Source organism: Sinohyriopsis cumingii, chromosome 2 (assembly GCF_028554795.1).
Source record: "Sinohyriopsis cumingii isolate HCF-2022 chromosome 2, ASM2855479v2, whole genome shotgun sequence".
NCBI classification, from domain to species: Eukaryota; Metazoa; Mollusca; class Bivalvia; order Unionida; family Unionidae; genus Sinohyriopsis; species Sinohyriopsis cumingii.
Genome location: NC_142962.1, coordinates 98,980,688 through 99,005,789, shown reverse-complemented (window position 1 = coordinate 99,005,789; position 25,102 = coordinate 98,980,688). Strand labels below are relative to the sequence as shown.

At 36.4% G+C, this 25,102-nt stretch overlaps 1 protein-coding gene across 1 annotated transcript in view; it reads right to left on the bottom strand.

The window, feature by feature from the left end:
• LOC149805455 (uncharacterized) overlaps positions 1-25,102 on the bottom strand; it is a 270,060-nt gene that overhangs the window by 12,974 nt on the left and 231,984 nt on the right. The window contains exon 29 of the mRNA XM_089934230.1: positions 602-10,025. Within this exon, the coding sequence (XP_089790356.1) occupies positions 602-10,025 (9,424 nt within the window). The remainder of the gene's footprint in view (positions 1-601; positions 10,026-25,102) is intronic.

Below are 25,102 nucleotides of genomic sequence, written 5' to 3'. Positions count from 1 at the left end.
CCAAGGTGTAGATAGGGTTATCATATTGGAACCTTGGCTTGCAAGGATGAGGTTAGACCTTACTACAATGAATATACAATTTATATACAGGGAATGATGGTTAAGTGACCCAACCTTTCAAATGTGGAGGTGTGCAAAACATTAGATGAATGCACCTCATCACAATTTTAGTATTTTCAAAGTCAATGACAAAACAGTGTGATCAATCCCTCTTTAAGATGGTTAAATGATTCTTGCCGATAAACCAGGCTACTGTTGCATTTAAAAAACAGCTAGGAATGACTAGTAAAGCATATGCTTTGCCAGTACATTGCACAGAAGTAACTTTGTGTCTATTCCATTTGCAATTACCATAGAGGGTTCTTTTGAAAACATAATTTGTCCATTTTATCCGAAAATGATGATTTTTTGTTCTGGTTAATAATGATTTAGTGACTGCAGAGCTAGAGAAATTACAATAAAAAAGATGACATATTAGATCACTAAAAGACTTCTCCATTGCTAAAAATATTGGCTTTATGATAATTATTTTTTTTTCTTCTAAAAAAGGGCAGAATAGTCTACAGGTAGAAACTTTGTTATTTAGTCAGCTTTGACTCACTGAGATCCTGAATCTATAGATGTTCTCCTCAGCATTTCCCTGGCAGATTCAATTTCAGTCCTGTTGCGCTTTCTGATTTCTTCAATCTCTTTCAGAATCTGGGCCGGCTCCTCCGATGAGTCTACCGTTGTCTTTTTGGCCAATGTTGAAGTGGGCTGTAAATTGTATGATCCCTTATTTGCCATGCTGTCACTTTCCATACCCAGACTTCTTAACCCTGGTTGATAGCTGTGTGTGACCGTAACAACACTGTCCAGGGACACTGATCTCTCTCCGGGGGATGGTTCTGGAGGTATACTATATGTATTCATATCTTGGGAATCTGTCAAGTCAGACACTGAGACAGAGATCTTTGGTGAGTAGCTGAGACAAGTGTCAGCTCTATGAGGCAAAATGATTCTGCGGCACCTCTGAGAAAGATTAGACGGTAAGCTGGATCTGTTCTGAGTATCATCTGATTCTACGAGGTGCACAAGCTGACGACGAAGGTTTATCAAATGCTCCTTGCGTTGTCTGGGTGACATAAAGCAAGGTCTGAAGCTAAGAGGACCACTGCTATAACTCCTAGGAGATTCCTGTCTTGGTGTTACTTGGGGACTCGGATCCTGTACAGGGGTGCTACTTTTAGACCTCAGGTAATCATGTTCCTCTCTCATTCTTTCCAATTTAAAAGCTTCAATCTCTGCCTGCCTTTTCATTCTAAAAAAGTCCCTGTTCCTGCCTATAGGACGACCTCTGCCAATTCCTTTTTGTCTCCCAATCCTTTCTTTACACATCTCTATATCCTTCTTGGACTGATTTAAATCGTGCTTGTATTTTGACAAATATTCCCTCGTGATACTTGATGGTGTTCGCTTTAAAGAAGCAGATCTCCTTTCAGCATCCCAGGTATCATCTAGGGAGTTCAGAAGAAGATCTGTCTGGCCAATACAATAGTTTAGTTTGGCTTCTAACAACTCCACTGTCAGACTGGATGGTAAGTAGTTAAGTGACAACAGTTTCAATATCTGAAGCCTCTCATTCTGGAGTCTCTCTAACTCCTGTTTGAAGCTACCTGAGCTATCAAGGCTTGATCTGGAAGGTCCATCATTTTGATCTCCCTTTTGTGTCATTGCATCCACTGAGGTATCAGCATCGTCTGTCTGAGTAAAATCATCTGAGATATCGACATTGGCCTGGACAGAATCATCTAAGCTCTCCACTGATGCCTCTACTCCCTTGCTGTTTGGTGTACCAGTTCTTCTGTACAATATATTTTTGTTGGATTGTACATCACCCTGAGAAGGTCTTGACTGAAATGGATCAGCTCTATTTAACTGTAAAATCTCACCATTAATCTCACCATTACTCTCGTCTAAGTATATTCTTTCTCTAGCTGATTCTTTTTTTCTTTGGCTTGATCCTTCTGAATGTGGCAGCCTGTCTATGGCATCTGTAGCTGTTGTGCTACGAGATGATGCAAATGCCTTCTTTTCCTGGTAACTAGTTGGCACCAAAACACTGTTTTCTGTAAAACTAAGACCAATATTTCTTCTTTGAGAGGTGACAAGGTTCTCTATAACAGGGCTCCTACTTGTACCATCTTCACTTTGTGATGATGAAGGAATCTTTGGTTGTTCTTCTGGTCTGATTTGTTCATATGCAGGTACTCTATTAAATTCTGGATATAATTCTCGTCTCCTTATTCTGAGATCTGTGCCAAAGTTTCTTGCCTTAGCTTTCTGCTGGGTAATAGTTTCTTCTACCTGTGGCTTTATATCATTCTGATATTGTTTTGGTGCATTTTTTTCAGGATCATCGCCATCTTCAACAGTTTCTTTCATAAGTGGTGTCTTCTTTCTAGTATGGGCTTCTGCAGTCTCCACCTTGCTCAGATATGTTTGCCTTCCTTTATTTCCTTCTGATAATGTAGTCTCTTCCTTAATTTGTTTCTCAATCAATTGTTTTACTTGCAAGGGTGGGGTGAACTCATCTAGTACTGATTTGGGGCAGTGCATCTGTTTTGCTTGGCTCATTTCTTGTGATTGTGATGACTCATTCAAGGCACCTGCAGCTGTATTGCCAGCTGATGCCACATGCTTCTTTTGATGGTAAGTAGCTGGCATTAAAACACTGCATTCTGTAAAACCAGGACCAAGATATTTCCTTTCAGCTGTATGTGTGGTGATAGTGTTCTCTGTACAAGGGGTCCTATTTGTGCCCTCTGTGACCTGTGATGATGAAGGACTCCTTGGTTGCTCTTCTGGTCTGTGCTGTACATGTGCTGGTACCATTTTCCATTTTGGATATGAATCTTGTATTCTTACTACGAGATCAGCTAAATTTGGTCCCAAGTTTCTTGCCTTGGCTTTCTGCTGGGTCATAGTTTCTTCTACCTGTGGCCTTACATCATCACCATGATGAATTTCCTTGGAATACGGTAGCTCTTGCTTTGTTCCTAGTTTTTGAGGATCATCTTTGACTTCAGCGATTTGTTTCACTTGTGTTGTGCCCTCTTTTGTATGGGCTTCTGCAGGCTTTGTCTTGCTCAGACAACTAGACATGGAATCTGACTGCATCTCTTCATTCATATGAGGTAATATGGTTTCTTCATCAATTTGTCTAGCAATTAATCTTTTTGATGCTGATGGTGGAGCAAACTTGTCAAGTACAGATTTTGTTAACTGCAACAGATTTAAGTGTGCAACATCTTTTGCAGATTTTGATATACTTGGGCCTCCTGAATGTCTGAAATTAAATGGACCAGTAAAATAACTATCAACCATCTGAGTTTGGCTTTCATCGACTTCTCTGTATGTGCATGGTAGATCATTTTCCTGATAGTTTTGTTCATAAAGAAAAGTTGGGGAACATTTACCAGATCTGCTAGGAGTGGAGGCACCACTTAAAACATCATCTACAACATCTTCAACATTATCTTCAAGCATACTGGAATTGTGAGCACCAGATCTTTTGCAGATGTCTGAGGGCATGTCTAAATAACCATCCATAAATTCTGCCACTTCTGCAGAAGCTGTTGTGTTTTCTGATGATGAAGACTTGCTATTTGACCTACTCCTGGGAAATCCATTCTTGCTGCTATCTTTAATGTAAGAGTCTTTTTCATGCTGCTCTTGCTGCTGCTGCATGTTAGGCATGATGTAAAAAGATGGAGCAGCGATACTGCATGGAGAAGACAAGTCCAATTCCTGTACTTCATCCCATGTTGGTTCAACTGCCAGACTGGGAGATACTTTCAAATCTGTGATTATTCCTACACCTGATTTGGGAACACCATGGTGCTCTTTGCCAGTATCCGAAGCACTGATGTCTTTTGTGACAAATGTCTCTGTTACTATTCTTACTCCATCTTCTTGCTTTTTCTCTTCCCCAGCAACAGGATCATTATCCTGAATACTGATGTTTACCATGTCTTCCCCATCCATGCCTCTTGGAACCATAATCTGTGTAAATTTATCAACTATGACTGAAGGTGGAGCCTCTTCTCTTGCCTCTGATATATTCCTTGATGATCCTGGTTGCAAGTCATTTTCCAATGGGAATGGCTTGGTTGATGTTTGCAGTGGATCCTCACCATGTTTACTCATTACAGATGATATACTTTCTTCCTCAACTTGTCTTTCATCCATTGCATGTGGTAAAGATGCCATCAGATTACTGTTTTCTAGTAATAAGTCATCACAGCCAAAGTTTTTATGAGCTGAATCTGGTTTTCCCAATATCTGTTCATCTGTCATTTCACTATCTGTCACAGAACCTTTATTCTCTTGATCATTAAAGTGTATTTGTCTATGATGATCCTGAGATTGAAGTTCTTCCACATACTTTCCAGGAAGGGTAATGGATGGTGCATCATCTTTATCAGTATTCATCCTGGCCATTTCATGTGACGGTGACTTCTTTTCTTTCACATCCTTTTCCAGCGGGACAGAGACAACAGTCTGTCTCATATAGGAAATGTCAGATGATGTTTCTGATTCATGCTTATCATTACAGATTGGTTCTGTAAAAAGATAATGTGCTATTCTACTTGCATCTGTCCCTAATGGTAAGAGATCTATTAATTTTGTTTTTGTTTCAGGTTCATCTTCATTTTCAGTACTAGGTCGAACTTCATCTGTCTGAATGGATATTTCCATGGTTTCTATCACATTAATTGCTTTGTTTTCTTCATCTGCCTCTATGCATATCTCACATGCAATAGTTTCTGTTGTTCCTGGCAACAAATCACTCACAATTGTCTCACTCTGCTCCAATGCTTTCATCTGTATGTAGGGGTCAGTCTGAGTGGATTCTGGCTGTGATTCTGATTTGAAGGTGAACATTTTTATTCCATCATCAGTTTGCAAACCAACACTTTGCAAGTTAGTCAAAGAACATCCTGTCTGGACACTGACTTCCTGTAGCTGTTGGATGACTGTCAAATTTTCATCTGACTGGGAGCTTGGAGTGGATATGCTTGTCTCTGGAATCCTTTCATTGATTCTTTGTAACAGTCGCTTGGTATCTTGCATTATCTCACCTAAGCTGAGCCAGTTGGCAGAATTCTCTGATATGATTAGGTGAGAAAGCTGATGACCAAAGTCATCACTTTTATGACCAAGAGACTGGTGAGATGCTGCATCGACTGGCAAAACAATTTCATTGGTTCCTGGGATCATGACATCTGTCTGTGATGCTGTCTCAATAAGGGACGCTTGAATGTCAGCTGATACAAATCTGGAAGATTCATCTTCTGTGGAGACACCTCTGTCAATAAGTGTAAGCTTTGGTACAATGAACTCTTTAACAGTCCTTAACATCTCTTTTGCTGCAGCCAGACTGCTTTCTGTGCTGCCAGCTTTTGCCATGGATGGACTGTAAATTTCAGGTGACAAGTTTTGTGTTGCATTATCAGGTATGGAATACCTAATAGTGATTTCTTCAAATATTTCTTTATCTGAAGAACTCAGGCTCTGAACTTTGGCAAGTGAATGGATCTGTTGAGCTGAATCTTGCTTGCCTGATGATTCAGATTTCATTTTGGATGAGGTTCTTGTTGAAAACTGTTCTGTACCAATCTCTGGAGTTTTTGTTCTAAGAGACCCTTGATCTAACCTTCCATCTGACATGGTCTTAATTGCATGTGGTTGGGAATCCTCATCCACATTATCCAATATGGGTGGGAAAATGCCTTCATTAGCATTCGGGTCTTCAACTACTCCAACATTCAGCATACTTGTGGATCTAGATCTGTGGATATTCTCATGCTTCGAAACATGCTTTGGAAGATTGTCACAGGACATTGATCTCTCAGGCATTGGTAATACAGATTCATCTATGCCGTATCTATGTTTGAGGGGTTTATCATCAACTGAAAATGTATGAGGACCTTGATTGTAATCATTAGCATCCATATGTTCCTCCTCACTGAACCTGGACTCTTCCGTCTGAGAACTGCTGCTGGTATCTGTAAGAGTAAGCATGATCTCCCCATCTTCTACTGCACGGGAACTTCCAGAAAAAGGACTTTCATTTTCTCCTGGTCCCTCTTTATCTAATATAATCATGTCCACTTCATCTTTGTCATCGTGCAAAAAATTCAAGTTTCCCTCTACAGACTTTGTTACAAAGACAAAAGTGATACTGTCATCGGAACTTCCTGAGGAATTATGTTGATCATACTCACTAATACATCCTTCCGATAAAGATCTTCGATAATTACTGGAATGGCAGACTCTGAATTCTGGCAGAGATTGGGATCTCTCAAGCATTCTTCTACATATGTATAGATCTTTATAACCATCAGCTCCAACAGTTTGAATATCAAAATCATCCGAGTCCACTATCTGCACCATACCCTCTAAACTTTCTGGCCCTAAATGTATCTCTCCTGGAGACAGAGATCTCTGTTCTGAATGTCTGGAGTGGGATCTATCAAGATATAGAAGCGGCATATCCATTATCCTAATGCCATCATCTACTGATGGGGGCATACTCTCTTCATTCTGCTGGTTTAATCCTTCTTCCTTTGACTCTTCTGGGCTCCTCAATTTATACATAACATTCTGATAATCATCCGCAACTACATTCTTCATTTGCTTTTTCTCTGTTGTAGCAGTTGCTGTAAAATCATTGGATGTTTCAGGTCCAGAGATATTTGAATCTTTGGCCAAATCTAATGTATTTCTATTGATTTCCCCTACATTTCTTGGCTCTGAACCATCTCCAATTTGTTCTATTGATTTAGAAGAGCGAAGGGCTCTTGAAAGACTTGGACCCATTTTCATCAATACTGATAAACTATCAAGGGAGGCGCTTCGTTGGATAGGATATGGCTTCACAGCCAGCAATGCATCAGTAAGCCTTTCTGGAAATTTTCCAACTTCATGTCTTACAGGAATAAAACATCTCTCTGTTATTGATGACCTAGCATGCCAAGCTGTATGTTCCTGATTATCTGATGCCATTCCTTGACCAGCAACATTGGATTCTGGTTTGCCATGGCTTGAATATTCTGAGATTCTGAAATTTCTAGCACCATAAAGTGGCCTCTGTATTCCATTATCAATGCTCAATACTTCACTAGGGATCATATGATGACCATCTGAATCAAAACTCTCGTCAAACACATTCCCAGAATCATTAAAGGTCATTTTGGAAACTGATCCTTCAAAGTCAGACATTCTTTCCATTCTTACAGGTGACTGTGTCACATGGTACACTCTTGCCTGTATTGATCCAGTATCTGGGTGAACAGGAAATCTAAAAGATGGATCTGTTTCACAAAAACGACTTGGTCGTGGAGAGAGTGATGCAGAATCTCCATCAGTATAATCTGAGCTTATTGCAGAGTCACTCAGGCTTCTGACATGTCTCTGAAGGTGAGCAATTTTTCTCTCCAGTTCTTTTCTCTTTCTTTCTACAGCAGATGGATCCTTGTTTCTAATGCCTGAAATATCTTTTTTTGTACAAGCTGTTGGGGCATCAGTGTTTACAGACACTGTTCTGACAGTTGCTGACCGCTGTGGCAAGGATTTTGAGAACTTTGGTTGTGGAGGGGTAACTTCTCTTGGTGTTGCATGTGGGTTTTTTTCAACATCTTTCAAACTTGCTGCATTCAAATGGATATCTAGCACTTTCACCAATTCTTCAATCTGCAGTGATTCCTGTGATGAGTTCCTTGGAGACTGTTGAGGTGTCCTGTAGTCAGAGGACTCAGATTCTGTACACTCTAGCCATTCCTGAGAAAAGTATCTCTCATCAGCAGATTCAACAGATGATCCACCTTTTTTAATCGATTCAGGTGACTCTGGGTTCTTCATACTTTCAAAATCCATAAGTTTATGTTCATCCTGAGGCAACACTGTCTGATTGTTATCATCTGGTAAATCAGCAATCAGCTGTTGTGTTTGTTGTTGTTGAAGTAATATTTCAGTTTCATCTTCAAGGATGGCTTCATATAAGTCTGCACTAGATTTCTGTCCTATAATATCCAAACTGTCCAATTCTACAGATATATTACTGGGCATTAATGGGTCAATCTCTGGGTCATTTTCTCTTACTGGCTGTTCATCTTGACTCTTCAACCACTGAGTGGGTGGTTGGGGAACAAACTGGACTGGAAAGGAAGTTTCCATTTGCCCTGCCACAAACAAAGGAGAAGTAACATTGTCTGATGAATATAAGTTTTGACCCTCTGGCTTGATTTCAACTTTTTCTTGCATTTGTATTTCCAAATGGTGACCATGCAGTGGTAAGTAAGGTGTCCTTTGGACACTCACATCAACATCATTCATGAACTCTCCTGTTTTCAAATGTGAATGGGAACTTCTTGGTGATATGTTGGGAGGACTAAGCAAACCCACATCATCAGAATCTGATGTGAAGGACAAAAGGCCTCTTCGACCATCCACAGATGTGATGGTTCCATAGTCTGAGGTGCTGTCATATTCTGTTGGGATGTTTGAATTTTCAGTGCAAGGCTGTACACTATCATCTGCTGTTTGAAATTCTTCTTGTAGGGCTACTTCTCTATCCATTCCTGAATGTTTCTGTAGTTCATAAGCATGCTCATTTGATGAATAACTTGAAGCACCAAACTCACATGAAACTTCATTATTTTCTGTACTGCACTTTTCTTCTGTTGTTTCATCTCTGAGAAATGTATCATTTGCTTGTGAGGTATCTCTCTGTGCTGAATAGGCAGCATTGTAATTTCTTTCAAAAGTTATTAAATCATCACATTCAATACCAGTTTCTCCTCTAAAATGAATCCTTTCACTACGATATGAATGATGTCTCTCATCTCTCTCAGATGAAACAGACTCTCTCAAATTCACATGAATTGTGTCCGGAACAAATACATCACTTGTTTCACTGCCACTTCTCAAGGGATAAGTCCTATAGTCTGTTTTTTCAACATTGTACACAATATTTGTCTCGTTCTCATGCACAGTGACTTCAAACTTTATTGGGGCAGTTTCACTAACTTGCGATGCAGCCATTCCCATATTAGTTGCTGAACTCACTTGCTGTGATGGAGTGCTTGTATGCAAAATTCTATCACTATCAAAAATAAACACCTGGTCCCGGCTAACATTGTGTCCATGAGTAGTTCTAGGGGTATGTAAGGATCTGTGAATTCGTGATTCATCTGAATCTGAACCACCAATGGAAGGGGAAATACTTTCAGTTTCCATGGCATATGAATTTTCTCCCCTGAATGATCTGGTCCTAAGGTCAAAAGAACTGGTCGACCAAACTTCAGTAGGACCTTTATCTAAATTACTTGTCTTTCTTTCAGAGGTCAAATTAGAGCTTGGGGTTGGAGTCCTTCTCATGTTCTGTACATGTCTGACTCCTGCACCTGAAGAAGTGGATCTTTTTCTCTCACTGGGTGAGTCACTTTCAGACTGCTCATTGGAACTCCAAACACTCAGTGGTGATGTAACGAAATACCTGCTGGCATCATATTGATCACTATAAAAACTGATACTTGTGTCTTCAAATGGATCTGTTTGAGTGCTTTCTGGGGATAACAGCGGGTGAAAGCTATCTTCTGTCTGAACAGCCATGGATCTTTTTCCATGATTAGCTCCAGCATCTTCTCTTTCATGATCAGATTCTTTCTGATCCTTCCATCCATTGACCTTGTACTTAGAATTCATGCTGTTATCTAGGTTCCCGTTGCTGAATTCTGACAGTGGAGTTGTTAGGCAATGAGTCTCTTTGTCAGCCAGTGAATTCTGATCATGACCCTTTGGCAAAATTGATATCCCATGAAGTGAGTCATCGGAATATATGCTGTCATTTTCTGAACTAGCATACTCCTCTGAGGAATGGCTCTTTAGTCGTCTAGACAAGGATTCTGATGTTTTATTGTGAGGTCTCCTCCGCCTTCTTGATCCTGAGCCTGGTCTACTGGAAGATTTGGATTTGCATCCTGCAAAGAGAGAATTGCATGATAAAAGTCCATGGACTAATTGGATGTAAATTTCAGCAGATATTAAACATGAACAAATCTGGTTCTCTCAAAAAGTGTATGGCTACTACATCCTGATATATATGTTCTGTTTTTATTATTATGCTAACAAGGTTTATGTCCCCCAAGCCAAATTTATGATATTAAAAAGTTCAATTTTTTTTTTAAATGTTAAAAATTTATGTAATGGTTTCAAAATCGAATCAGGTCATGTTTTATATAAATGCAAAATGTCTACCATATTACTTGGTCATTGTACATATAAATGCAAAATGTCTACCATATTTCCAAACTTCATCTGTCTGTCTAAAGTGTTTTGGGCTTAATTGTGATACAATGATTAATTCAATGTTCTCATCCCAAACGTTGTTGTCATTACATGAAATATAATCAACTATTTATGACTATGATGGACCACTCCAATGGCCTATTGGTTAGAGCATCTGCCTTGGATGTGGGAGGTTATGGGTTTGATCCCTGGCCCAGTCATACCAAAGACTTACAAAAATGGTATTAACAGCTGCTTCGCTTGGCGCTCAGCATTAAGAGGTTAGTGTTAGGACTGGTCAGCCTGGTGTCAGGATAATGTGACTGGGTTGGACATCATGATACATGTCTGCAACATGATGCCCCAGTGCTAGACATCACTTTAAACTGCCACACTGCAAACATTGTAGCGAATGACTGAAAAATTGTTAAAGTCACATTTAAAATCCAAGTCAGACACACACACACACACACACACACACACACACACAATGACTATGATGAAGTATAAAATATCATGGTGCTAATAGTTTTGTGGACTCACATATGGACATGCAGAAATATGGACAGACACCTGCAAAACAATGTGCCTTTCTGCTATGACATCCAGGGCATGAAAAAATTACTAGGACACAGGACACAAACAGTTTCATGTACAGAAGGCCAATGGGTGGGATTTTCTTTTAAGCCAGAAAATTGTTTAGCCCCTAATTAAAAAAAAGAAAAAGAAAATTTATTCACCATTGGACATATGGGCTGACAGGTTAAAAACATTTTTTTCCTAGCAAATGGGGGATATAAAATATTTGTATCATACCAAAAATATACCAGACTGACCACACCCCCCATACAAAAAACATTAGTTCTTCAAAGTAACTTGTAACAGTTCAAAAAGAATTTCCAGGAATTCAAGAAATGACCATTTTTCCCCCATTAATTGCCCAGTGTTTAAACCATTCTTCAACAATAACAATTTTCAAATTAGCTGCTGTGGTGGTCATACTGGGTGTCATGTTGGAACCATTTTCCTTTAGGACCAACAAGGTATCATATGAAGTCTTTGTAAGTTTCCATGTTGATATGACTTTCCAGTTTGGAGAAGTAATGATAAGATTTTTATGATGGCTGACATGGTGGCCATATTGGATATTAGACTGGTACCATTTCCATTTCAGACCAATAACATCATAACAATTACTTTGGTGAAAGCATAATATTACTATGATCAGCCATCTAGAAGAAGTAACATCAACAAGATATTCAAGATGGCCATTGTCGTGGCCAAACTTAAATTCATATCAGCAACATTTTCTTGAACGACTAACTAGACATTATATTGTGTCTTTCCGTGTGTGTGATTGTGTGCATGTGTGTGATTTGGATTTTTAACACAGCTTTAACAATTTTTCAGTCATATCGCTACGATGTCTGCATCGTGGCAGTTTACAGTGATGTCTAGCACTGGGACATCATACCGCAGACATGTAGCATGATGTCCCACCCAGTCACATTATCCTGACACCAGGCCGACCAGTCCTAGCACTAACCTTTTAATGCTGAGCACCAAGCAAGGTAGCTGTTAGTACCATTCTCTTTATAAGTCTTTGGTATGACTCGGCTGGGGATCGAACCCATGATCCCCCCCCAACATCTGAGGTGGATACTATAACCAATAGGCCAATTTCTTTCAGTTATAACCCTGTGATGTTCTGATCATTACTTTGGAAGCAGTAGAGAAAACAATATTTTCATAATGGCCACTGTGGTGGGATAGTGGATGTCTGATGAACACCAATTTCACTGAGGACCAACCAGACAGCATAAGAAGTTCAGCAAAAACTGTGTTGATATGACCAATGAAGTTGCACCATTTTCATTTGGGATCAACTACACATCACAAGAAGTCTCCTGGTGAAAAACCCATGATAATATTAGTTTTCAGTCATTAGAAATTGCAATCACAAGATTATAATTATGGTTGCTTTGGACATCAGATCAGCACCATTGTCAAATAAGATCAACCAGGTATCATAAAAAATATTTTAGTGAAAAACCAATGCTGATATACCTACCATTCATTCTGGAGTAATGAAGTCTTGTGATAATAACTGATCTGACCAACCATCTAGGATAAGTGAGCAGTAACGAAGTTTTCAAGATGGTCACTGTGCTGAATATATTTGAAGTCAGACTGGTATCATTTTCATTTACATGCAACCAGACACTGTATGAAAACACTATCCTGATAATAACATTCATTCATAAGTAGTTGTAGCACAATTTTCTGGATATATTAGCAGTGTAATTTTCATTAAGGACCAATTAGTCATCATCAGAAGTCATCAAGTAAAAAACAAAAAATGACCATTTTGACTTTCCATTCAGGGACCAGTAGCAATAATCATACTTTCAAAATGGCCACTGTGGTGGCCATATTGAATTTGCAAGTGGCACCATTTTCATTTAGGACCAACCAGACATCATGTCTTCTGGTGAAAATCTCATAGCAATATTACTTTTAAGTCAGGAGAAGAGTTTCAAGAAGGCCACTTTGGACACCAGCTCAACACCATTTTCATTAAGGACCAAAAAGACATAAGAAATAACAATGTTTTTCATGATGGTTACTGTGGTGGCGATATTGGACATCAGATGAGAACCATTCTGATTCAGATCCAACTAGACATCCCATTTCAGTATGACCAGGCAGTGTGGTGATAAGAAAATGTTCATTATGGCTGCTGTTGTGGCCATACTGGATGTCAGATTGGCATCATTTTAATTGGCATCATTTTAACACATTAACCCGTGGAGGTTTTTGTCATTTTCGTCTGAAATTCGAGTAGGAAACACATTTTCAAAGCTATTTCTGAATACATCCTAAAACACCAAATTTCAGGTGAGCTTCCAAAAACTTACTGCTACTTGTGTTAGAAACATCATTTTTCATTATCTATTTGGCTTGCCCATGAGCAGAAGGGTAAACGTTGGAGTTCTTTTTTTTTTGCTTAACGGACCCATTATTTTTGTATCAAGACCACTCTTTATTCCAAATGCCCATCTTAACCTACTTTTAGCAAAGGTTCATCGGTCTGTTTGCAGTTCATACTGGTCTGCCTTAGATCTGAGACCAAAAAGTCTAAAATCCTGACACAAAATTGGATTCTGACCACGGGCGAATTTTGGGTAGAAAAAAATTGGGTCCAAAAAATGAGGTTTTTCGCTCTGTATTTTGTAGTGCAACTAGAAATTCCAGATTATCTGGTATTATTGTAGAGCTACATCTGCCTGCCTTTCTATAATACCACCCACTTTAGTGTATCATACATGACCTTGATGCTACTGAGCTTGGCAGTAGGCTACTACCTCCTGCCACATAAACTTGTCACCAGGGGTTGATGTGTTAAGAAGTCATTTAATGGAAACCTCATAGTTAGTGTGATCATCCACCGAATAGGTGTAGTGATAACAAGATCTGTATGATGGCCAATGAACCTGGTATCCAAGCAGGACCATTTTCAGTTAAGACCTACTAGATTATGGGATGAATGTGTGTGTCAAGTTCAGTAGCAACACTCCAAGTAGTTTAGTAGAAGTAGACAGACATACTACTGACCATCTCATAAGCTCTCCTGGTCTATGATCTTAGAGCTATCAATGGCAATGAAACTTGGAGCAAAATTTGTGGGTGAATGATGAAAACCTTGATGATGTTACATGACAAAAACCATGATATTACGTGACAAAAACCATAATGATGTTACCTGACAAAAACCTTAATGATGTTACCTGACACAAACCTTGATGTTACGTGACAAAAACCATGATGTTACATGACAAAAAACATAATGATGTTACCTGACGAAAACTTTAATGATGTTACCTGACAAAAACCATGATATTACGTGACAAAAACCACAATGATGTTACCTGACAAAAACCTTAATGATGTTACCTGACACAAACCTTGATATTATGTGACAAAAACCATGATGTTACATGACAAAAAACATAATGATGTTACCTGATGAAAACATTCATGATGTTACCTGACAAAAACCTTAATGATGTTACCTGACAAAAACCATGCTGATGCTATCTGACAAAAACCTTAATGATGCTACATGATGAAAAGCATGATGAGGTTACCGGACAAAAACCTTAATGATGTTGCATGTTGATCTTACCTGATAAAAAGCAGCATATATTCTGAACAAAAATATAACTTACTTAAAAAAGTTTCGATGAATCAATCTGTGAAACAAAAGAATTCACTCCTGGATGTCAACAGCTTTGAGAATCCAAACTCCTATGTCCCAGAAATGTGAGGCAATCTATTAACCTTTTTACAGTAAAGTATTTTGCATACTAAAAAACTTACCTGCTGTTGACTGGTTTCAAACAAGACACAACCTGCTGAGCAATGCAAAAGCTTTAGAATAACCAATGACTTAATGACCTTCATGAAATATTCATAATGGAGACACGTGAATACCAATATGCAGTGCTTCCAAATGTAAGTAAATAATGAATAAAGATCAATGTACACTAATACTTATGGAATGCCCAATTAAAACAACAAAAAAAACCCAAATATTACTTTCTCTATATTTTACACCTGATAATATTCAAGCGCAAAGTGTAACAAATCTCCCATTACATCTGATGCATTATGTTTTTGTTGTTGTTGTACATTAATCTCCGTCCCATCCCAAAACTGTGAATATCGACCCCACAATTGTAAATAAATCAAATTACAATTCATAGGAATAGAAAATGGGTGTAAAATGATAATGGATTCAGTAAATTCTAAGTATAGGTATTTATATCAGTTAGGCATGACTTGGAGTAATATTAACTCCAAGCTGCCAATTAATGGTCACAAAAAAGAGAAATGAAATAGGACAACATTATCAGAAAGAGATCAAAGAAAATTATTTTTTGCATCCAGCAAATTGGTTTTATTGCATAATAATTTTTGTGTGCTATATATATATATATATATATATATATATATATATATATATATATATATATATATATATATATATATATATATATATATATATAAAATCAGTGATGTCTCGATCAGTCCCATCATTTTGAAATAAAATTAAACTATTTGTTATTGCCAGTAAAATTACTTTCATTGCAAATTCTGCATGAATTTTAAATGTTTATCAAGACAGGGGCCACTACAGGCCCCTGAGCAACTAAAAATAAAATATCCTTGATGACTAATTGCATCAAATAATGCTGTTTTAAGCTCAAATACCACCCTAGCAATGAAAATATTGAAAAGATGTGACTAAATACAACCCTAGCAATGAAAATATTGAAAAGATGTGACTAAATACAACCCTAGCAATGAAAATATTGAAAAGATGTGACTAAATACCACCCTAGCAATGAAAATATTGAACAGATGTGACTAAATACCACCCTAGCAATGAAAATACTGAACAGATGTGACGAAATACTACTCTAACAATGACAATATCGAACAGATGTGACTAAATACCACCCCAGCAATGAAAATATTGAACAGATGTGACTAAATACTAACTTAGCAATTAAAATGCTTAACAGAGTGACTAAATACTACCCTAGCAATGACAATAATGAACAGATGTGACTAAATACTACCCTAGCAATGAAAAAGTACAACAGAGCCACATTTTTGTATGCATGCATTTTACCTGATGATAAGTACACCCAAACATTTTCAATTTTTGGGGGTGGGGGGCAATTGACTATACAGAATTTCTGTGATAAGAAACTCATCTCCAACTTTCCGACAAATTTATTTAGCTGTTCTTTTGGTTTTATCATGTGAGAACCATAGTTACAGTTCAGCTGGCAGAGTGTCAGACTCATAAACCATGGGTCACAATTTCAATACCTCCCCAGCCTGATAAAGCCAATAATGTATCAAAAGTGCTTCTCCCCACCCCCACCCCCCACCCCCGATCATACTTTAAAGATATAAGTAGTTTGTCTAAAATAAAGTCTCCAGTACTGCAAGGTATAGGCACACAAATTTCAGTAATACATTTATATAATAATCCAGCTGGTCTCCTTGTCAGGCTTACATGAAATCAAATAAATATGCTATACAAATAATAATTTTCATTTAACTAAATACCACTGGCACCATCACATAGGGTTACATTTCCATTTTCAACAAAGATAAACATTTTCAGCCTTTGATGTTAATTCAGGATATTTTTTGCTGGGGGATAAAATTTCATTTAAAAATATGTTGGTTTTTATTTCACCTTTTGTATCTTTCAAATTATCATCACAATTCCTTTTAGCCTCCAAGAACTATGGTATTAGAAATAGAAGCTTTTTATCTGTGGTAAATGGACTGACACAATAAACGATAATGCATATTATAGCAAAAATTCTCAAAAGATTTTTTTGGTAAAATATTATATCACCACTACTGACTGCAACAGACCATGTCTTAAAAAAATTTAAAATGCTGAAGAAAAAAAAGATTTTTTAAAATATAATGGCATCTAATCAGGTAATCTACAAAATGCATAAGCATGCATAGCAAAGTTCAATTTTCCACCTTGACTGGTTTTTGCTTAACCATGGTGGCATGGTTTTGTTTAATAATATTCAAGGTCGTTCAAAAAGCTAAACAATGCATAGAGAAACTGAATGATTGCTGAAATGGCCTGATAATCTAGTCAAGTCTACATAAGAATTGGAGCTACTGTCAATGGTTACTCTGCAAAGGGTCCTTCTGAAAACTGTTTGCTCATTTGGGCCCTTAGAAATTTGGGGGAAAACAAAGTTTGGAGAAGATGGGCTTTCTGGGGTCATAACTCTCTAAATGATGACATGGATTGCTATAAATGATTATGTGGAATGTTCTAAATAATGACATGGAATACTCTGAATTATATGGAATGCTCTAAATGATGACTTATAATGCTCTTAAAATAATGATGTGGGATGCTAATGCTTAAAATAATGATGTGGAATTGTTATGTATATTTGATTTAATTATATCTGATTTAATATACATTTATTTCAGTTTACTTGTTTGTCAGTTTTAATTTTTTTTATTTTTCATTACATGATATTGTAATGTAAATTTATTCAGTAGAGATGATAATATGTTTTAGAAAATAGTTTGACCTTGACTGTTAGTTTATAAACACCAGGTGTTGATCTAAATCTTGACCTTGTTTCTGAGTTTATAGAAACCTTCGTAAAGAAGTTCTATTTTATTTTAAAATGATTGGTTGTTTCCAAGGTCATGATGGGACCTTGTCTTTAAGATATAAACATTTTTTATTTTTTACTTCTTAGAGTAAAAATGATTGGTTTTCGTCAGGGTCACACTGGGTAATTATGAGCAGTTTTGTCTGGTCATATCTACTATAGTCAGTAACCCTGTCTATGAAGTGAAAGATAAAAATGTGTGAGGACAATGAAAAAGTACAGATTAAAAGTAGCTGTTGGCTATCAATGGTAATTACTGCACAATAAATCATACAAAAAAGTGGCTGTTGGCTATCAATGGTAATTACTGCACAATAAATCATACAAAAAAGTGGCTGTTGGCTATCAATGGTAATTACTGCACAATAAATCATACAAAAAAGTGGCTGTTGGCTATCAATGGTAATTACTGCACAATAAATAATACAAAAAAGTGGCTGTTGGCTATCAGTGGTAATTACTGCACAATAAATAATACAAAAAAGTGGCTGTTGGCTATCAGTGGTAATTACTGCACAATAAATAATACAAAAAAGTGGTTGTTGGCTATCAATGGTAATTACTGCACAATAAATAATACAAAAAAGTGGCTGCCAAGGTATTGTGTGGCATCAATGTTAATTATTTATGCAGCATAATTTTTCAAAGAAATAGCACTTACAAGGTAATATATGGGTCAAACCAAACATCAAGCTAATTATGGAGGGTTGGGCTAACTAAGTTTGATGTACTATGTTTACCTTTCAATCAGTTTTTTTACATTGTGATATATGTGTTTGATAGGTACAGACAACTATCAAGTTCTCATAGTCTGTAATGTTACTCTCTGATCAAATTCTTATTAATGCATGGAAAGGTTGGCAAAAAACACTGACATCCTACAGCAGCAATCTATCCAAGAAAGAAACAATGAAAAGGACATGCTGTGCACCTAATTTTTGAGAAAAATTCACTCGTAGGTGTCCGCTACATATAACAATTCTGCTCAGTTAGCTCTCTACATTTAAATCCAACAGTAGCTGTGAGGCAACACAAATAAAATAAAATGAATTAAGGTTTAAGCCTAATGTAACAAAGAAATTACCCATGCAAAGCCTTCTTTGGAAATATTACATTCATATTTCTGGATATCAGTCAATCAGTAACCTTCATTCTTTGAAACATGGTATTTAATATACCACCATACATAGCTTGTATGGTATTTAATTTACCACCATACATAGCTTGTATGGTATTTAATCTACCACCATACATAGCTTGTATGGTATTTAATTTACCACCATATATGGCTTGGTAAACATGGTATTTAATTTACCACCATACTTAACTTGTATGGTATTTAATTTACCACCATACATAACTTGTATGGTATTTAATTTACCACCATAGCTAACTTGTATGGTATTTAATTTACCACCATATATAGTATGGTAAACATGGTATTTAATTTATAATCATACACAGCTTGTATGGTATTTAATTTACCATCAAACATAGCTTGTATGGTATTTAATTTACCACCATACATAGCTTGGTAAACATGGTATTTAATTTACAACCATACATAGCTTGTATGGTATTTAATTTACCACCATACATAGCTTGTACGGTATTTAATTTACCACCATACATAGCTTGTATGGTATTTAATTTACCACCATACATAGCTTGGTAAACATGGTATTTAATTTACCACATACATAGCTTGTAGCTCATAGAATAATAGTTGGCTGTGACCTAAATTCAACTTTTACTTGCATAATAATTATTCCCAATCAGCAGCAGTTTCCTTTCAAACATTCTACCAAAGCATAACTGTCTTTCAATTACTATTCTGAATTGATGGATTAAATTCAATTTTGGGACCCACTGCAAAAACAACTGTCCCTTAAGGAACTGATGCTCTAATGGGTAAAAAGAATTTCAGCAATGAAAAGATTATCAAAATGGTCACATGATGTACATCTGACCAGCACCATTTTAATACAGGATCAACAAAACCTTTAGTAAAAATCCTATTATGATATAACCATTCATTTAAGAGAAATAGCCATAGAAAGATATTCAAGCTTGCCGCTGTGGCAGCCATATACCATCTCTTATTAGAAGTCATTTGTTGAAAACCACAGATCAGTATGACTTTCCGATCAGGAGGAAAAGCTGTGTGAAGATTTCCATGATGGCTGATGTAGTGGTTTCATTGTACTGCAGAACAGTCCTATTTTCATTTATTATACATAATATGAAATCTTTCAGTGAAAACCTCATGATAATACATGACCATCTATTCAGAAGAAGTGATAAAAAGTTTCAAGATGGTTGCCATGTAGCAGCCATATTGGATGTCAGGTCAACTTCATGTTCATTAAAGACCAAATGGACATCAAAAGAAATATTTTGGTGAAACCCCATACCAACATAACTTTCTGGTCAAGAGTTGCGACAAGAATATTTTCAAGATGGCTGCCACACTGGCCTTATTGGCAGTCAGGCTGACACCATTTTTATTTAGACCAACTAGACACCTTAAGATTCTTTAAGTGAAAACCCATGTTAATATGACCATCTATATAGAAGTAACGATAACAAGATTTTCAAGATGGCTGCTGTGGTGGCCATATTAGAAATCAGATCAGCACCATTTCATTTACTATCAACTAGGCATCATAAGATGTCTTTAAGTGAAAACCTCATGATTATATGACCATCCATTTAGGACAAGCAGCAATAACAGGATTTTCAAGATGGCTGCCATGGTGGCCATATTGGATGCCAGATATATACCATTTTCAATTAGGGCCAACTAGCTGATATTGATGTGAGGATCCATTCATGAGGAGTAGTGATAACAAGATTTTCAAGATGCCAACTGTAGCTGCCATATTGGATGAGGCAGCAGTAGGATTTTTATTTAGGACCAATAAGACCATAGGATGAATGTGTGTGTAAAGTTTCATGGCTTTTCCCTAAGTAGTTTAGAACGAGTAGCTATAACAAAACATCCCATAGGTTTTTCTCGTCTATGACCAGTAGAGTTAATAAACGGATAATATTTTCCACAAAAAACACCCTCTGAAACTTCTTCATATACACAAAAAGAAACATCCTGATTCCCATGTGTATATGGAGCAAACATCCTAATGTAAATTAATTTTAATGCACACTGCAGCTGATCTTTGACAAATGAAGGTAGTCCAGGATCATATCAAAGGCTCCAAATCCATATAAAATAATGCATTTCTGGAATAATTACTCAGTGGATTAGAGTACTGTTAAATAAAAATCAGTAGCATTCGCCTTTCTTCTTTTAGAGGGTCATGCCTGGCATTGGAACCCATTTCTCCTTCTCACAGACTTCAATTTTCACCATCGTTGCAAGACCTTGCAGTCATATTTAGATAATAATGAAATCATGAGTTAAATATTTGATCAATTATCAATGGAAGATGTTTCCTCAACCATGTGTCACTGTACCTGGAGCATAGACAGATATATCCTAATACCATCAAACATGTGACCACTTGTGTCACTGTACCTGGAGCATAGACAGATATATCCATAATACCATCAAAAATTTGACCAGATGTGTCGCTATACCTGGAGCATTGACAGATATATCCATATTACCATTAAACGTTTGACCACTTGTGTCACTTTACCTGGAGCATAGACAGGTATATCCACAATACCATCAAACATTTGAGAATTATAAATGATTATGGAAAAATTAAAAAAGAAAATTATACCACATGTACTCACTTATAAGTTGAGGGCACCTGCAAACTGCACAGACTCAGCTCTGCTATCACATAATGTGCTGGTAGATCTGGGTCTGTGCAGTTAGGACTAATCAGTAGAACACACAACACAGACCCTGATCTGCATATGCATTATGCTATGGCAAATCTGGATCTCAGTTGTTTGCAGTTTGACTTGACTTAAAAACAACTATATTAGGTAAATGAATCACCTGGTTAAAGCAAGATACAAAACTTAACAGAAAATGATCATGTAACCTCCATTTAGTGGTCTGGTTTCATCTTGGTAAATGTATCAAGTCTGACAATACAGGAAAAATGTAAAACAAGTCAAACTTAAACATGACAAACTGTCTTTCTATTTCCCTAAACCTTTAACAACTGCAATCATCTAGTTCCACTTTTAAAAGTCAAGAACTGCTAAGCATACAATAATTTGCTTGAATTTACAACTGAGATTTTTGGAGACAAGTGTTATTATTAGTGTTGCTGAAAAAAATGCATTACTGGCATTCACCATTTTATTAGGCTATCATGGGATACCCATTTTAAAACTTCAGCATTACAAAGAAATTGGTAAAAACATCTAAAACACACACAACAGACAATTTATTCTTACAATTACAAAGATATTTACCTTAACTGACTGATAAATGGATGAGAAAGCATTGTATGTATTTTATATGGGTCCTTTTCCACCAGGCTTGACTGCAGTTCTATTGGGCACAGATGTTTAACTCAGTTCCCACTGACCATAATTTTGGTATTTGGCAAAATTTCTATGCTTTGTGATAAGATCGGCAAAACATACTTACATCCTATGAATGATCTATCGAAGAGTAAACGTTTAAAATGAAAATGATATCCTGCATGCCTCATTCTTGAGAAAATGCCCTTGCATGTACCCTCTGTATATATCTGGCCTGGTGAGATTTCTCTGATTACATCTAGTATTACACATGCAATGGCAGAGGTACAATTAAAATGGTTTAATGTCCATTTGTATACAATATATTCATGCACAGGCGTCTTCCAAAAAACTGGGGTCAATTTCTTTTCTGGTAATTATTTTCAGCCAATCAGCACTCTTCATTCTTTGAAATACAGTCTTTAATAAACCACCACACAAAGGCTGGTTCAATAGCTCAGAAAATAATTAGCTGACTGTGACCTGATGAACAGGAAATCATTCTATTTATTTTTAAAAGCTATTTCATATGCCACAAAATAATGTTCAGCTGTTATCTCATTTGACAATATTTTTTGGGGGGTGAGTAGACACTGTTAATGAACTAAGAATTTTTTAATGCTAACCATCCGATTGGGGCAGAGCTGAGGGCCAGGTGTGGAGGTGATCAGGGAAGGGAATAAGATTGCTCTGAAGCATAGAGAGCTAGAGTTCTTTTTTCCTTCATACAATAACTGCTTAAACCTTTTATGAATTCTCCCTCCTTCACTGTCATCATAGATCCTAATTTGCATCTATTTTCACTTCTCATGTCATGAAAATTAAGATTTTTTTTTCTCCTTGTGCAAAGATGGCATTACCAAAGTTTCAAATCAATTACATTTTTCTGTCATAATTATGACATATTGTTGGCAAGGATACAACACATTTAAATATGGTAATTACTGAACTCAATTTATTTTATTCAAAGATATTTTCACTTTTAAAGGAAAAGTATGACTTGCAGTATTTCTTCATTAAACTTGAATACTCAAAATTTAAAGTCACAGAAATATTGAGATGTTCAGAAAATAAATTCCACCAATCTGAGTGCAGAATGAATATGTTATTGTTCACCAATACCTCGATAATGTATGCTCTGATAACTCATGATCCCAATTTTAATGCAGGGTCTGGCACAGACCACATTATTTTGCTAGAAAATACACTATTTCTTGAATGCGAAGAAAATCGTGACCAAAATGTGTAAATGAAACCTTGATATATCGCTTGTTTTATTGTTGAAAATAGTTGACAGTACCTTGAAACCTAAATCAACATTATGAAATTATCAACTTTTACTAAGAAGTCATATATTTTGTGAATTTTTTTTCTCTCCAAACAACAGTCTAATTACAATGTAAATAAAAATATTCAACTAAATTTTTAATCAATAAAAATGGCCTATTGGAGGCAGTACTGAAATAAATGCCAATTAAATAATATTTGTCTGGTGAAATTCGTGTTCAAGTTCTATCTTTAAGCTTGGTTTCATAAACAGAATGTGTCGTCCTCTTCTATTCAAGCGTGAAATATGTCAATCCACCATAATAATTATGTCTGGGAGGTTTCTGTGAGAACCTAACACGTTTTGATATCTGCTGTTTTTATTATCTGGCTGTGCCAAATTAAAAGCGTACCAGCTCTCTCTTATCATTTTAATTACATCTTTTGCATCAATCTAATTAAGGGGATGGAAAAAAAAGAAAAAAATGAAAGGCATACAAATCCTACCTGCATAAGTCCTAGTGGCCCCAGTTGTGTCAGGTCAACTTGTTTAAATTGATCAATCAAATGCTATTATAAATATTACTGTGTGTGTAATATAATTAAACTACATTAAATTAGCCTACTCATTCACAGGTTTGATCAAAGGTAGCAAGGCTACCAAGTGAAATGAATAACTGATGAAATAAAGAGCTTTGTTTCACAGATATGGTTCATTGTGGAGAAGCAAGTTTCATTGTTTGTAGTAAATTTAAAATTCCTGAACTGCCACTCACTGATTTCCTCAAGGATGAGAAAACATTTCACTATTACTTGCAATTAAATCCTGCAACAGTATTTTACTAACAGAACAATAATTTTTAAAAAAATTTGATAAATTGAGTTCTGACTTTGACAGTTGTTTCATAAAATAAATGTTCATAGTTTTTGAAAAGAGGAATCTTGTTTTTGGTTGTGAATCAACAACAGCAAAAAAGCAGTGACGTAACACATTAAGTTTATGCAAACACGTGATGGTTGTAGACACTAATTGGAATAATGTTAATCATCTCACAGAGATTGGGCATCTTGAAAATAAAATTTATACAGAAAAAAAACTTAGAACATTAGAAAAAGTGCTTTATTGACAATTATCAATTATTCCCAATACGATAATAAAATAAGTATTCAGCCATTAAACAGTCCAGTTGTCTTTGATTAAGGGGATGGAGAGAAAAAAAATTTGGTAACTTGTGCCTTCAGTTAGTGAATTCTATGTTTTTGGATCCCATTGAGTGTGAGTAATCAGAGAGAGGTGTATCATACAGAACTCCATCGCGATAAAATCCTTCATTATAACATGGTTCCTTTTATTGCAGGCTTATAACCACTGTTCCACAACCCAACCTGTACCAAAAGATATTCCATTCCCTAACTAGATAAATTTCACATCATGCAGTTGTATTTGCTGGCCCCATGCTCAAAATAAAATATTCTATTATGTTTCCAAATTTTCTGTCACTTCTCTTATTAGTGTGTTTTGATGAAAAATGGAGATGCAACCTACTGGCAATAACTTTCCAATTTGTCATTATTATTATATTACCTGACCAAAAATCATTCATCCTGTGAACAATTTTATTGCTAATGACAGCTTTTGTTGACTAACAAATTGCACTTCAATTAAAAGTACCATATATGCTTGCTTATACGACAAGTTAACTGCAAACTGCACAAACCAAGATTAGCTGTCACATAGTGTAACAGCCGATCTGGGTCTATGCAATTTGTTAGGAGTAATCATTAGAACAAACAACAATCATTAGACCCTGATCTGT